Source organism: Oenanthe melanoleuca, chromosome 2, assembly GCF_029582105.1.
Source record: "Oenanthe melanoleuca isolate GR-GAL-2019-014 chromosome 2, OMel1.0, whole genome shotgun sequence".
NCBI classification, from domain to species: domain Eukaryota; kingdom Metazoa; phylum Chordata; class Aves; order Passeriformes; family Muscicapidae; genus Oenanthe; species Oenanthe melanoleuca.
In genome coordinates, this window is record NC_079335.1 from 34,709,900 (window position 1) to 34,726,856 (window position 16,957).

Genomic DNA, 16,957 nt, shown 5'->3' on the forward strand with positions numbered 1-16,957 from the left:
ACTTCTACCTAGTCACCACAGTATCATTCCCAGGAAGAACTGGCTTTTTAATGCCAACGTTTTATAGCCTTCATTGTAAAGGACCAGAGACAGTTGTTGCTCTTAAGATTTTTTTTTTTTAGCCCTGATGCAATTTGTTGAAACTCTATAATAAACAATGATTTTTGCCATCCATGAAATTATTACTGTTCATTAGCAGGCAAGATGTTGAATTAGCTACTGTGAAATTCAACATGGAGTTTGTCTGTTATGTGGACTGTTGTCTAGCAAATGCTGCTATGGAGCCTTTTGAGTTTAGTTGAGTTAACAGGCCCTGCATTTCATTGTGTGTTGTTTTTTTTTTTTGTTTGTTTTGTTTTTTTTGTTGGTTTTTTTGTTTTGTTTTGTTTTGTTTTTTTCAATGTTGAGTATGTCCATATGGTAGACACCAAGCTGTGGGAGATCAAAAGTTGATTTTCCATTTAGTGTATAAATAGCAAGAGTTAAATAAAATTGGATGAATAGCTGGGTTAAGCATATGGCATATGTTCAAATCTGTTATCCCATTCTTGAAAGTTCATTTTCTTCTTGTGATCAGAGGACAATAGAATAAAACAAGAAAATTTTCCAAATATGGGTAATTAATCAATTTGCTAAATGTGTAAATTATATCATAGTCACTGATTTTACAGCAGTTAATGAGATTGTACTGTGATTTTACTCTTATTTACAACTGATTTAATATTTAGGCTTTTTTGTTTGTTTGTATTCAGCAGTCTTCAGAACATCCCAACATTTACATGGGGTTTCTGTACATCTTCTGTCAGTAGGTACATGATGTAAACTGAGCTGGAAGTGGCATTGGGAAATCCAATCCTCACTCCTAATTTCAGTGGAGTATGTTTTGTTAAGTACAAAATCAACTTTAAGACATCAGATTTCCTTGTTAATTACAAGCCTTTTAGTTTAGTGTCTCCTGGTCAAATTGTCTCAGCTATCAGCATGAGTAGTGTCTGGAAGGTGTGCCAAGTGCCAATTCTAGGCAGCATTCTTGGAAAATCTGTGTGACTTTGCCGTGTTTCCATGGGGCAGCCTCCTTGGAGCACGTGTTTGATACCACTGGAGTTTAGGCACATAATACTACTGTACTCAGGCTTTGCATAGGTTCATTGAGCAGTCTATCTGCTTGGTTTTGGGGTTTGAAGATCCAAAGTGTTGCTGCTTATTCTGTAACTTAAGGCTTGCCCAGTCCTACAAGTTATCTTTTTTTTCCTGTTCTACACCTACAAATTGTTTTCCTGTTGTTAACTCATTGCTATGCATACTGTATTGTTAATGACCAACATAAGGATCCTGATGTCTGTATGCTTCAGGGTTTTGACTTTTTTTCTTTTCAGAAAGCAATTGGTAATCATTTTGTCAGCTGCTCTATAGTATTATGTGGTCTTTACTGTATTTTGGGGCTAGCGGGAACTGAGGTGTAGCATGGTAGTAGCGCCATACTGGAACTCTAGAAAGGTGTGCGCTGAGGTAATGCTGCTCTTCAAGTTGTTTTCAAATAACATGCCAGCTGCCTGGAATGAGTTAGGAGAGCAGTCATGTGCTTATGAGTGAGACCACTGTATCATGGGATCCACTAAAAGCTTACAAGAAAGAGCAGCATTCTTGGAGATAAGAATCTTGCCCTGGCACTGGAGCAGAACAGGCAGAAAAGCAACTAGATCAGATAGCTGTCTTGAAACAGATTGCCTTTTCTCTAATACCATGCTCTTTCTTTAGGCTTGTCATTCATGCTCAAGTTTTCATCAAAACCATGTCAATCACTGTGTTTCACTTCTAAAATCGAAGATTAGTGATTTCCCACCCCCCCATTACAGAATGTAGCAACTCTTTGTAGCCTACTGCTCCCTTTAGTTGCTAGAAACAATTTCTGTCTTTAAGTATAGGAAGAATGTATTCCAAAAGAAATTGTTCACCTGGAAACAAATACATAGTATTTGTACAAATAGCAGTCTTAATGCTAGTGATCTGAGTGTGTTGATTAGCCATTTGTTACCCATGACTAAATGATAAATCTCTGTATATATACTTTAAACAATCTGATTTGCCCAACAGTGATAAAATAGAATGATAGAAATTCTGTCAATCCGTGAATTTACTTGTGCTTTTTGTCATGGGCTACTACATGCTTTGCAATGAATTAAGTTTGTTATGGAAATAAAATGATGGTTGAAAATATCACTACTTAGGATCCTAGGGAAAAATACAGGGACAGTACTTGCATGTATGAAGAGGATTGGGATCAAATGAAAATATCTTCTTCTATATGATGATAGGTTTTCTCTAACTTTTTGGAAAGGTGCTTGCATCAGTATAAATGAGGTCTCAAACTAGTGCTTAGACAGAAAAATTATGCATTCAGTCCTTTGATGCATTCAGAGATTTAGGATTCTTACGTTAAGTCAGTTTAGTTTTGCATTAGGAGTAGGTTATTTAGGATGGAATTCACTGAGGTCTTGCCAAATATTGGAGGCTTAACTTAATTAATGAAGATATTTTCTTCTTCACACTCTTCATGTTTGTTAGACTTGAATTGTGTAGTGGATTCTCTTAACAGATCTGCACTTTAAGGTACTAGTTTCCATTGCTATGTGAAATCCTTGAGATCTCAATACAGGAAATTTTACCTGAACTAACTTTAAGACGTCAAGATCTGTTTCCTTAGTTTTGCGTTTGGAGTTTCTTTCCTTCACCACTGTTAGCTACTTTTCTCTTTGCTTTTACAGAGCTGGTCTTTTCTTTGTGTTGATTTCCCAGGTATTAGTGAGCAAGAGCACAGTGATGAACCATACAATGCACATCCATCTTTTCTGTTTGACTGTACCACAGTCTTTGTCTGTGATTTGTAAGGCTATGTGTCATGCTCCCTTACTTATGGAGCCATGCCAACAGAAAATCTATACAGTGCAAATACCCTCTATGTGGAAAGTGTTGTCATGTAAGTGGTGTACTTAAAGTGTACCATTTTCCTGTATTGTATTCCTTGCTTGGATCTTAACAGATTTCTGGGGCATGAGTTCAATCATAGAGTCTACCTCTGGTTTCCCTCTTCTCAGAGGTTTCTCAGTTAAGACAAATGAGCTGTAGCTCTTCTCTATGTATCCTGAGAATTGTAAAATATCCTGAGTTGGAGGGGATCCACAAGGACCATCAAGTTCAGCTCCTGACTCTGCACAGGACAGTCCCACAGATCAGCCTGGACATGCAAATGATACTCAGTTCTAAACCTAGAAGCCAAGAATGGTCTCTCTGTCTTTGGTTTGCTTGCTCCTGAGCAACCCCGGGGAAAAAAGGCCCATCAGTACAAGGCTGAGATTGGTCCATAGATTACAGATTGAATAATCTTGAACTGCATCAGATTCAGATAAGAGAGTGGCAGTGTAAACTACTGAGTTATCTCATATACACTGACTTTTTGGTCTATGTTGTGAAGTTACTTGAGATTAAACTATTTGTTTAGTTTGCCTGTGTGATCTCATCTTTGGCTTTATACTCTTTATGCTCTTTACCATTTCGTTATTGCACTAAGTAGAATTATGGAGAAATTATATATTTTGAGTGAGAAACCTGGGAGCAGTGTTCTCCTAAAATAAATGTCATGTTTGAACCAGTGAACTATTGGATTTTTAAGTTTATTATTAAAAGTTTCTAAGTTGTTATTATAAGATGTAATAATAGTTTTTTCCACGATGACTGTGTGTAATTAGATCTTGCTAAAAGCTAAGGTGGAACTGATTGCCTAGGAAAGTTTTGGATGTACCATTCCTGAAGGTGTTCAAGGCCAGGGTGGATGCAGCTCTGAGCAACCTGCTCTAGTTGAAGGTGTTGCTGCCCGTGGCAGGAGGGTTGGAACTAGGTGATCTTCAGGGTCCCCTTCCAACCTTAACCATTCAAGGATGATTCTATGAAGGTGAAAACATCAGCAATACCAACCGACAAGTTCTAATGACTTTGAGAATGATGCCTTCCTTTTTGCATCTAGTCTTGCCTTTAGTTCATGATGCTTAAGAGAAAACTATTTAGGACCGAGCAGTCAACTGTAAGTCTAAATATGAGAGCAGGAAGTTTCTGAAATCAGTCTTTCTAATTGTCAGATGCATTAGAATTATGTAAGCTGTCATGCAAAACTCTTTGGAAGACAAAATGTAAGGAAAATAGTTGGCAGAAAAATTAAACGAATTTTTGCTTTGCTTACATAAAAGCCTATCTTCTAAAATATTCTTAACCTGAAAGATTAGAGATCCACATGTAGATAAAAATGGATGTGCTCCATTTATATTGTTGTTTGAATTTGCTTAATGACTTCTCAATATGTGTTCACAGACTCACAGGGTGAGTGAGGTTGGAAAGGACTTCTGCAGGTCATGGGTCCAGCTCCTGTCTACTTGGGCAAAGACACTTAAACCACATTGCCCAGAACCATGTCCAGGCAGCTTTTGAGTATCTCCAACGATGGAGACTCTACAACCTGTCTGGGCAGCTTCTGCCAGTTCTCAGTTACCTTCACAGTGGAAAAGTGTTTTCAGTTTGTGCCCATTGCCTCTGCTTCTGGCACTGGGCACCACTGAAAAGAGCCTAAGGAGCCTGATTTGTCCTCTTTGCACTCCCCCCTTCAGGTATTTATGTACATTGATAAGCTCCCCCCTGAGCCTTCTCTAGACTCAGCCATCCCAGATCTCTCTCACTTGTCTCATCAGCCCTGTAATTGTCTTTCTGAACTTTTTCTGGACTCTGCCATGTGTTCATACATCTTGTGGACTGGGGAGCCCATCTCTGGACACGGCATTCCAGGCAAGGCCTCACCACTGCTGATGAAAGGGGCAGAATCACCTCCCTCTGCCTGCTGGCAGCATTCCTGCCAATGCATCCCAGGTTAACCAGTAACCTTTGCTGCAAGGCCACATTGCTGGCTGATGCTGAACTTCATGTCCAACAGATTCTTTGCAAAGCTGCTTTCCTGCTGCTCCTTCTGGGATTGTGCCTGATCTGGGTGATACCTGGGGCTGTTCTTCCCCAGGTGAAGGTCTGTACACTTGCCCTTGTTGAACTTGATGAGCTGCCTATCAGCCCATTTCTCCAGCCTGTTGAGGTCTCTCTGGCACAGCTGTTGGATGTATCTGTCACTCCTTCCTGTTTTGTGTCATCTGCAGACTTGCTAAGGGTCCGTCATGCCCCTGTGATTAATGAAGATGCTGAACAGAATGGGACCTGGTGTTGATCCCTGATGTACACTGGTACTGACCTCCAGCTGGGTTTCATGGCCTTTATCACCACTTTCTGGGCCTGGCCATCTAGCCAGTTTTCAGTCCACATCACAATCTGGTCAGCCAGTCCATCCTCCATCAGTTTCTCTGTGGGTATTGTGTAAGGGCCAGTGTCAACAGACAGTACCCATTTGCTCTCCCATACCAGTGAAGCCAGTTGCTTCATTGTAGAAGGCTCCTGTATAATTGTAATGCTGTTCGCTGCTTAAACATTCTTTCCAAGCATCCATACTCGGCCCATATCGCACACACTTGTGGAGTTGTAGCTATTAGTTTTCCTGTCCTTTAAGGTTAGCTAAAACTTTAAAAAATGTCTTGCTATACTAATAAAACCTCTGCAGCACTTGGACCGTGTTTAAAAAGTTATTTTTAATAGTGTAGAAAATAAGAACTACTTCTTGTGTCCTCTTCTGACAGATACAGCACTTGTCACTTGGATTCTGTGTTCATATTTCTTATACAGCCAGCCTTGGGTGAACATAATGGAAGGACAGGCAGCAATCTAGGATGACAGGAATTCAGGAAGGCAGTCAAAACTGTAGAGTTGTGTTTTTGACAGACATCTTCTGAATCTTGCTGAAGTAATGTAAGATGTTACCGCCTCTAAAAGAGATGGTAACCAACTCTTGCCAACTGTTACTCTGCTCTAAGTAGGTACTACTGTTTCCCTAGCAGAACACTAGTCATAGAATCACAGAACAGCCTGGCTTGGAAGGGACCTCAAAAGATGATCTGGTCCAACCTTTCTTGGGAAAGGGGACCTAGATGAGACTATCTTGTGCCCCTTCCAGCTGTATCTTGGAAACCTCCAGCAACGGGGGCTGTACTGTGTACCTTGGTGAAATTGTTCCAGTGACGGATTGTTTTTAAACAAGCTCTAGTTGCACAGTGACTTCATAGTGTGCACCCACACCTTCAGTGGTGACTAGTGCTACACTGGAGTGGGAGAGGGAGAGCAAGAGTTCTGGTGTGCTGCTCTGATGGTGGCAGGAGGCTGGTTCAGACAGCTGTGGGCAGCGTTATCTGAAACTACTGACACACAGGCGCTGGGAGGGCTGGTGTCAGTGCCCTCAGAACTCTTCTACAGTTTTCTCAATTTAGGCAACTAAACCACAGCCCGTGAGTTACAGTAGTTTAAAAAAATAACTTCCACTGTTCTGTGGTTTAATATTATGTGCAGTATTTGTTTTTATTAGCAATATAGTATGTAAGGAAACAGACTCACCATTGAACATCACCTTGGTTTTGGAACCAAGAGGGTTTATTATACTTGCTTCCAGATAAATTTTTGGTTTTTTGTTTTGTTTTGTTTTTCCCCTTAAAGATCATAATTTAGGTTGGAAGGGACCTTTTAAGGTCCTCTAGTACAAACCCCCTGCAATGAGCAGGGATATCTGCAACTGAATCGTCCAATATGACGTTGAATGGTTCCAGGGATGGGGCATCTACTGTTTCTATTGGCAACCTGTGCCAGTGTTTCACCACACTCATGATAAACATTTTCCTTTTATCTAATCTGATATTAAGGTATAAAGATTTCTATTATTTTTATGGCTGCTGCTGAAATTGCTTTAATGAAAGAGTAACAGGTTACTGAAAACTTGTATTCACTTATTTTACCAGTATATTTTAAATTGTAGAAGGTTTTGTTAGGAATTTTTGTCATCTTTGTTTAACTGAGTTGCTGAAAGTGTAGTATTTTGTTTCTGCAGAGTAAAACTGGTGTATACCTTCATTTGAGATTGTTTTACAATCTGATATTTCTAAGTGCAGCCATTGTCCTTGCCCTTGTACTGTAGTGTCTTGTAGTTGTTTATTACTGATTCTCTTTAAATAAAAGTCTTGCATTTGTTTGTTTGGTTGGTTTTTTTTGTTTGTTTTTTTTTTTTAAGGTAATAGGAGTAACATAGTGGTAATCCTCTGTTTGGAAAAATACAGGAAATCGTCTAAGTATCTTGTTTGTGTGTGTATATGTGCATATACACATAAAATTTATCAGTATAGGCTTGTTTTAGGAAGATCTTGGAATAACTGTGTCAAATAAGACCCAGCTTTGGGCTTTAAAGTCAACAGGTTGATTCAGTTGCACAGTTAATAGCAGGTCATTAGTTTCCAAGAACTGTGCCAACTATAATGTTGGGAGAATAAAACATATATGAAAATCACTGTTGATTTTTTGCTTTTACACACTTGAATATTTTATGTTTTCTGACATAGTAACAGCTTTAAATTCTCTTTCTATTGTGTAGATATATGTGTACATACACATGCACATATATGCATATGAATTAAGGCAAATATGAAGTTTGCTTTATTTCTCATTTTACTGTTTGACTTTTTTCTTAGCTCTGTGATGCAACGGTACAATTGTTTTAAAGCAAAACCCCTTACCAACTGCATAGTGGGTGCTGTAGGTGGAATAGTGGTAATAGTCTGCTTAGTGAGCTGTACTTAAACGTACCAAAAAATGAAACTCCTCTATCGTAAATCACTCTATATGGGTAGGATTGTTGTTGAAAAAAAATAGGCAAAACGAATAGGTGGATTAATTCTTTAATCTCTAGATAAGCTATCACTTTAGCAAAAGCTTATTTATTACTACCTCAAGGCATCCAGTTGCATGGCTTTATCATCAGTTCTATTACTTTATCTAATAAATTGTGGAAGGGTAAATTTGAAGTCTTTTTTGAGTTCCCAGCACTTGTTTCTGTGAATTAACATAAGCAATTTTTCAGTATAGGAAAGTGTGTATTTAAAACTGAACATATGTTGGAATGCTTTCCCTTTCTAGGTCTTGGTTATTTCCTTATTGCCACTTTATTTTTCTTTCTTTTTTTCCCTTTGAATGTTGTTAATCTACTGAATTATCACAAGAGCTGACATTTTCCTTTCCAAATGGGTGCTGTTCAAAACAAGGTGCAGAGAAGTTAAAAAAAGGCTAGCTGAGACCCCCCACAAGCCAAGAACTCCTAACATGGTTGCTTTAGTGTTCTATCTTGTCCATATGGTAGAATGGAAAATGTGTTTAATGTCTGGTAATTAAGGAAGTCGAATGGAAAAAAAAGTAAATCTAAAGGTACTTGTTACTTACTTAGTGTTTGCTAAACAAAGCAGCAAAGCTGTCATTCATCATTTTAAGATTAATTGCAAGTTGATGCAGTAATAATTTTGTTTCTACACAGAGCTTTAAATCACTGGTAAATCACATAATTAAAACAGGGCTGAATTTGGAAAACAGATTTATATTAGTACCTTATTAAAATTAGTTTTAATTAATCATAAGAATTCAATATATGTTGAGTCTATCTACTTTTTTTCTATCTAAAAAAAAGTTATCATATAATTCATACCATAAATTTTAGTCTAATCAGGAATAGCCCTTTGGATTCTTCAAGAGAATTTGTGATTCTGTTGTGCTGCTGATGCTTCGTAACTTTGGAGAAGAAAACATTTGGAAAGATGTCAGTTCTACAGAGAAATTATTTTTAATATGTAGCAAGGAAAGTGAGAAACAAAGTAACTCCGGAACACTGACCATGTACTATCATGTTTGGCTTGTAGTTGTCAAACTGATGTAAACTGTTCATGTTGTTTGAGAACAGACAGGATTATAATCCTGTTTATAATGAGCATGAAATCGACAAATCTACATAAAAATTGGAATCGGGAAAAGAAAATAGTTTTACCCAATTTCTGCTCTCCCCACTTCACATTTTTGCCATGTCTTGACTGTACCACATGAAATATTCCAGGTGCAGGATGTAATCAGTAGTTTTTTGCAGTACTAATGTGAAAATAACTACTTGGAAATCTTTTCCTTTTTTTCTTTAAGGACCACTACACCAGGAGAGACTAAACTTCTGGCTTCTGAAGTCTATGATATCCTTCAGTCTTCCAACATGTCAGACATGGACAATGTGAATGAGATGAATTACCGTCGGCGGAAAGCACAGTTTTTCCTCGGCAGCACAAATAAGCGTGCCAAGACAGTGGTTCTGCATATAGATGGCCTTGATGATTCGGTAAGGAAACCTTCAGAGTTGGTGTAAATAAGGCATGCTGTACTGAGATTTATTTTAACCCCAGAAACCCAGTCAGGCTGCTTGTGTGACATCATCAATTGTCAGCAATTTCTGTGAATTGTATTTTGAAGCATGAGATATGTATAAAGTCTTTCATAAATTGAGCTTACTCAGAATACCTAAAGATGTTTTAAGGCAGTTTTCATGATGGTTTTTCAAGGAATAAACAAGGTGCCTTCAGTTTTTTTCACTTAAGGATCTCTTGTGGTTGTGTGTGTGTTTATCTAAAGAAAGTTTCCTTTTAGTTATGAGAGATTTCAGACACTAGGGTGTTTTTCTTAATTCCTAATTTAGAAATGCTGTGTTTTCTTTGAGTTGATTTTGCTGCATCTTCTCATTGTCTGTGAGATCTTTTCTACTGTAGTGACCAGAATGGCATTTGAATTAATGAGGTCTCACTGAGTCTTTATGTAATGTCAGAATAAGTTCTACAGATTTATCTACCATACCCCTGTAGATAGCACCCCAGGGCCATGTTTGCCTTTTTACGGCTGCCAAACAGCATGTAGGCTGTTTAAGCATTATCCACAAGTGCCCTCCGGACTCTGTATCTTTCAGTTTTGTACCCATTTTAAATGATCAAACCTGATCCTTTGCTTTGTTGCTTTGCATTCTGCCAAGTAAGCATGTCCACAGGCCCAGTTTACCGAAAGCATACCCACTGTTCTGCTTTCATAGGACCATAGTTAATTCCTTTAGAAATAACATGCTGCTCTAGCTCACTTTATACCAATATTTTTTACAGTTTTGGCCTTCCAGCACTTGCTCTATCTATAAAGGCAGTGCTTTGTCAACACCATTGGCTTTTCTATCTGTGAATTTTTTTAAATTCAGTCCCGTAAGTTGTTGTTTTTAAGCTTGTAGTTGATTTGTTTGTTCACAGGTATCTGCAAGCAAGAATTTTCTTCCACTTCTGCTTCATGAGTTTAGATATTTTGCCTGTAGTCCAATTCTATCTTAAAAGCATATCTTTGTTTTGAGCAAATGGAACTTAGCAATATTTGTGCAGTTTTCTCACTCCAAAGTTTAAAGGTATTGTGAAAAACCATAGACAGTGATCTCTAGACAGCAGAACTGCAGGTAGATCACGCCAGCATGTTTTCCTAGCTTCTTGTTAAAGGAAAATCTGGCTGTGCAGAGGCTGAGATAGCTGGTGTATGTAGCTCTGTATTTCATCAGATGATTAAATGCTAAGATGTTCCCACCAGAAATTAAATATCCTTGTAATGTTGTTTTAAATGTTATGAGAAGTTGGAACTGGAAGGGTAATAAAACTTGTGGGCAAGAAAAGCCATTTAGTTTCATTCAATAGTTTATTCCTGACTTAGGCAGCAGAGAATATTTGGTTGAATGTATGAGTTTGAGAAGGCAAAGTGAGTAAACATAGAGCTTTAATACATGGTGTTCTCAGTCATTTACATTTGTAAATGGAAGCTGCTGTTAGAAATGGTTGCAGATCCTACAAATGCTTGTGGATTTTGAAACCTCAAATAGTAGATATTGATTGTTTTAGGGAGAGAGGGGAAAGGTCGTTTTTTTGTTTAATGTGGTGTCAGGTGTTTTAATTTTAAGGTCTACTAATCAAATTTGGTGATAAAGGTAAAAAAACAAGGCAGTAACTCAGGAGTTTGTGGCATGCCCCTCAGTCAGTTTTCTAGTCTGTACATTTTAGTCGTATTTGTGAGGGGCATGGTAATCAGGGTTTGGTGTGTAAGGAAATAACCTAAATTTTGCCTCTGCCCATGCTTCAGGAACACTATGCAGAAAGATGTTTAGTTGTGTATTGCTGGGGTTTGTGGCTACCTGCCAGTCAAATGTCTTTGGCAAAGTATATCTGTGCAGCAAAGCTGATAGCTGCCAAGCTACCAGCTTTTTAAGGAGTTTGTGTGGACCTTAAGTTTTGTCTTTTAAGAAATGATATACCAGTTATCTGATCACTGAAAGCCTCATTTTGAATTAAACTGAGGTTCCTGTGATTCACCTGGGATCTTAAGAGTAAAAAGCTGACTTCTGTCACAGAATTGCTACACACCCATATATGAATATATATTTTTAAGCTAAAAAGCTATGAAAGTGTTGCTTCCTGTGTCCAGAAATAGGTTTCAGCTTTCACTTGTGTAAGGCAGCCTATATTTGCATCAAATATTTCCTTTGTATGGGAAAGGTAGCCTATCTGACAAATTTTTTTTTTTATTTTTTGGAAAATGCAAAAACATTAGCTATTTCAATACATAAACTTATACAAATGAATTGTTTCAATATACATGCTAAACTGCTAAAAAAATCCCTGGTGTGCTTCCATTCATTCTTCCAGAGATTAAAATAATTTAATTTGCTTATTGTGCATACAGTGAATACCAACTAGTGATTACTTGGTAACTAATGCAAATATACTTTGAGATAATTAATTATTTAAAAGCTTACAGGAAAAGAAAAGTTAACTATATCATTATTTTAAACCAGTGTAAAGGCTGTCAGTTTATTTCTGATACAGTCCATTGTTTTTAATCCCCTTCTGTGCTAGCAGTCTCTCCAAGTAGACTTTAATTCTTTTTGTTGCAACCATCTTGTGTAAATATTAATAGTAGTATGGGTCAATGTAATGTTACAGCACAGTAGGTGATGTCACTTGCTTTAAACATAGCCCTCTGTGGGTTATCAACCAAATACTTTCCCTTTAAAATAAGAATTAAGTGTATGCTGTGCCATGATGTCTGTGAGCTGCCACAGATGAAGCAGCTGCAAGATACAACAGCTGCTTTGATGCATTCAGTCAGTATGGAGCCAAGGTGTCTGATAAATAGCAACTTAAACACTAACTACTCATCAATGAGCACTTCAGTCAATCAGAACTTAACCAGAGGGGACTGTTTAGCTGATCACATGGAGAAAAACATTCTTTGCTTTTCAGCACTTTTCTCTAATTATTTACAGTTGATTCCATCCTTCTTTGTGTAAGCAAATTTTTCTTTTAATATTTGTGCACTAAAATGTAAGTCTTAGTTTTTCTGTTACTCAACCACATTTTTGTAACCATGTGCTTTTAAACATATAGGAACACCTTAACAATAATTTGTGAGCATTTTTGCATGGTATATTTTTTAGTTCTGGGACTTTGTTTTTCAGTCTCGAAGGAATCTTTGTGAAGAAGCCTTGTTGAAAATTAAAGGTGTTATTAGTTTTACCTTTCAAATGGCTGTTCAGAGGTGCGTGGTCCGAATTCGCTCAGATTTAAAAGCAGAGGTGAGTGCTTTGTAACCCTCCAGATCCTCACATTATTGCATTCTTTTGCACTGAGATCTTGCTTTTTTTCTGTGCATTTGTAGGCGCTGGCAACAGCAATAGCATCAACCAAAGTTATGAAGGCACAGCAAGTTGTGAAAAGTGAAAGTGGTGAGGAGGTAGGATCTGTATCTTTCTAAATACCGATTGTTACAGCTCAGCTATATTTTACATATCGACACCTCTGTGCCATTAACATCTGATGGGCAAAATTTTTAAAGTGTAAGTGCTCTGCATCCAGTACAAGGGGAATCAAGGGAATCCTATGTCAGGATATGAATCCATAGAATGGTTATACAGAAATTACTGTTCAGAAGAAGGACAAAAGTACTGTAATTGATTATCTCCATAATTATATGAAAAGGGTCACAGTAAATGTGGTGGGTTTTCTTGGTTGGAGTTGCTGATATGTTTTTGTTTCACAACTACACTAAAAGGTAGTCTGTATTTACCTGATAGTTTCTCTTCCCTAAGCTTTTCTTGTGTATCTTCTAAGCATGGTAGGTTCCGTTTATATTCTTACTCTATAGGGCAACGGGGAGGAGTCTCACAATGTGCATGCCTGTCACCCTGAACATGTATATATTATAACTTTGATTCATTCTTTTAAGTTACAACATTGGACATAATTTTAATCTGTTGTGTTTTGCCAGATGCTAGTTCCGTTCCAAGATACTCCAGTGGAAGTAGAGCAGAACACAGATCTACCTGAGTATTTGCCAGAAGATGAGAGCCCTACTAAGGAGCAGGACAAAGCAGTGTCTCGTGTTGGGTCACATCCAGAAGGTGCAGCAAGCTGGCTCAGCACAGCAGCAAACTTTCTATCACGATCTTTCTACTGGTGATTTGTATTTGGTGTTGAAAGACTGTGTGAATGAACCAACAAGGGGGCCAGTTTTCCATTGTTGTGGTGAACTGCCAAGTGCAATTTGCAATAAATCATCACGGAAATTTTAGATTAAGCAAACGTATGCTGCATTTTACATTTTATTGGACGTTTAGCCTGATAGGGCAGGGGTCAAAGGACAGAGGCCTCCCATCAAATTGTTCCTTCATTAGTTTTTCATGTAGATTTTTATTGCTTCACTTTTTAAAAATGGGTCCACTGTTATATACCAAATGTTTATGCTATACCTATAGAGCTTTAAGTTAAGTTTGACTTCACGTGAAACACATGGTAGAGAGAATCCATTCAACTTGTCTCAGGGCCTCTGTGAAAGAAAATTCTTAATAGCTCCAGTTGTACATTGAATGAAATGCCCTTTCCATTTCTACATCCCTTTGGACTAACATTGTTCTGTTCAATTTTCTAGATTTGACTCCAGAGAAAAATACAGTCTGCCTCTTATTTTTTGGCTTTGTTTTTGCCAGCTGTGTTCACAGCATGAGCACGAGGACCCCCTTTTTGCTGTTAAACTAGAATCACTACAGACTTGAAATGTGTAACCCTTTTATGTATATTGATTTTTTCCCAGCCTGCCCTTAACCATTGGAGTGCTTAAGATAAGAAAAAAGGGACTGAAATAACACAAATATGTATACATACATTGTACAGTAAATAAACTAGAACATATTTGTAATGATGGGTGTGACTGACTGATATATATATATATATATACATATATATAACTAATAAATACCACTGACTGCCGTTTAGGCTAGCTGGGAAGACTAGCAGAAAAAGCTATGGTCTAATGTAGTGATGACCCATTGCAGCTCAGCCTGCAGAGAATAGAGGAATGTAGACTATATTTGATTAAGAAATGGTGTTTACTGTTAGGAAATATTTAATGGTAACTAAAACTTTAAACTTGAAATATAAAGCAGGACAGAATGCCTCTTTTGCCACAGTGCCACACTCGTAAATTTTGACTCCTTTTCTTTTGTTTGTTTTCCCCTAACAATCCCAATATGCAATTACTGTTTCCTCCTAATGTCTTTCAGACTCCCATGAAAATAACATCAGCTTGGCTTAAAAACATATGTAAACAATTGGCTTTGCCCTGTAACTTACAGACAGTATAAGTTTAAAGATGTCTTAGTAATTCCTGTGAGCAGAAGTGATAATAAAAGCAAAACTTCTGTAGGTAGAGAATAACATATATCTGAGCTGTCAGCAAACACTGTACTTGAGAGGATTCAATACACAGTGCTTGAAAGCTGCAATGCCCCCTGCTTTGTTGCACCAGAGAAATACAGCTGAGAACTTTGAAACATGTTATAAACTTCATTATACAGTGCTTTTTTGTGGTAATGTATTTGCTATAATATGAATCATATTTACCACTTGGAGACTCAGAAGAGAAATTTAATGCATCAAAGTTATTCTCCTGTGTCCATGCACAAGGAATAAATAAAAAAAAACCCCACAGGCTGTCATAGTACTACAGAAGTGCTGAAGTTATAATAATGTAAAATAATAAATAATAATAATATTAATGCAGGTCAGAGTTCACCCACCCAGGTTAATTGTCATTCTAAGAAAAAAAAAAAAAAAAAAAACCCAAACAAAAAAACAACAATCTTGTTGGCAGACTAGATGTCTCATGTTTTTTAATATATCTAGTTTATTTTTGATTCAGGTTTACACGCACAGATTGAAAATACAGGCTTTTCAGGGCATGTATTGCTTTAAATATGTAATGCTATTCATATTGCTGTCTAGAATGTTACAGTACCAAATGTGTTTGAAAAGTCCTCTGTTCTATAGCCATGAATGCAGAGTTTTGGTTTTCTGCATTAACATCTGTTTGCATTTGCATTACTGCACATCTATTTACTAAAAGACTACACCCTTTGGATATTAATGGTTCAATACCAGTAGGTATTACAGTTTGTTTGTGCATTTGGTCTGTAGGTGTGCTTTTTATGACAGTATTGCAGCTCTTGTAGAACAGTTTAAGGCATCTGTAAAAGTTTTTGAAATACATTGTAAAATAATAAAGGATAATATAACTAAATAAAGTATGAGTGGTGCCTTTTTAAATGTCTAAGGAAAATCTGGTGCCTTCTTAAATGTTCTGGCATTCTTTTAAGCTACTTGTGGTTTTAGAAGTGTATTCATCTTTAGTTTGACAGAGAGGAATGCTGATGTCTAGTCATAGTGAGTCCTTTGCTGTATGTCACAGCAGGGCTTTTGTATATGTGTAGAACATGCTTACATTTCCAACAAAGGTTTTTGTAAAAAGTGGGTAAGCAGATGATTCTTGAGGATATTCTCTCCAATTCATTCTTAAGGGGGTTTTTAGACATTAGCTTTGTTTTTTTTTTTTTTTTTAATGACTGGGGAAATTAAGAAAAATCAACTCTTCTGGAGAAATTTCTTTGCTAAAATGGGAAGGGGGGAAGTCATAGCACAGACTCCTTAATTTTATGTTTGTACTTTGTCAGAGGTCAGATAAAGAATAAGAAAACCCTTTTGCTCTGACCTAAAGATACGACAAAAAAAAATTACTGCAAAACTAGAGCCTTCTAAAAAGAAGCTGAACTGGGAGACATGGCACTGGTATTGCATTGCAAAGTTACCAAGGAAGTCACTGCTTACATCGTGGTGGAAGCTCCTGAATTGTCCTAGGGTTATCGCTGTGTACAGCATAATGGAGTAATCACTACCATGTTTCCTCATAAAGGGAGTAAATGCTGATGGGATAGGTAGAGGCAAAATTGAGGCTCATAGCTGTGCCTCTGTGAGCAGCTGTCAAAGCACTGCAAGCATTCTACAGTACAGTGAAATACATTATACTTTGGCTTTCCCACTCCAAATCACCTATGGCTTATTCTGTACAAAAATAGCTGATGTGGCTGAGTTTTGCCACGGGCTGTGTAAGCTGGTGAGGGGGGTACTGTGCAGGGCTAATTTGGAAGAAAACATTGCCTACCTAGGCAGATGCAAACTGGCAGGTGTGAAGTACTCCTGTAACTGCCTGCAACATAAAATAAAATGTGGGTGCGCCTTTTTGCCTCTGACAACGTTCTAGCTGTCAACTAACAGAGTTTAAAAACACACCTAATAAAAATTAGCAGCACCACTCCTTCCATATTCCTTTGGGAGAAAGCTGGATCATAAAGTCTTTCCTGTTTCTTTGTACCTATTTGTATGGAGTTCCTAAAATGTTAACAATCCCTGTCTGTTAAAATTAAGAAAAATACTGAAAACAAAGAGAGATGAGAATAATGTCTCAACCCATCTCTGATGCTGATTGTAATTCTTTAGGAAAAGTCAAAAGCACATGATTTAGCAAAAGGGAGTGAGTGGAGGGTCACTGGAGACTTCTTCAGTGAGGTATAGCA

At 37.5% G+C, this 16,957-nt stretch overlaps 1 protein-coding gene across 2 annotated transcripts in view; it reads left to right on the forward strand.

Moving 5' to 3' along the window:
- Positions 1-15,631, forward strand: part of ARMC1 (armadillo repeat containing 1) — a 33,103-nt gene extending 17,472 nt beyond the window's left edge. For both annotated transcript variants that reach the window (XM_056484626.1, XM_056484627.1), the window contains exons 4-7: positions 9,136-9,325; positions 12,512-12,628; positions 12,712-12,786; positions 13,321-15,631. In XM_056484626.1, the coding sequence (XP_056340601.1) occupies positions 9,136-9,325; positions 12,512-12,628; positions 12,712-12,786; positions 13,321-13,512 (574 nt within the window). In that variant the 3' untranslated portion in view covers positions 13,513-15,631. The remainder of the gene's footprint in view (positions 1-9,135; positions 9,326-12,511; positions 12,629-12,711; positions 12,787-13,320) is intronic.
- Positions 15,632-16,957: the final 1,326 nt, after the last annotated feature.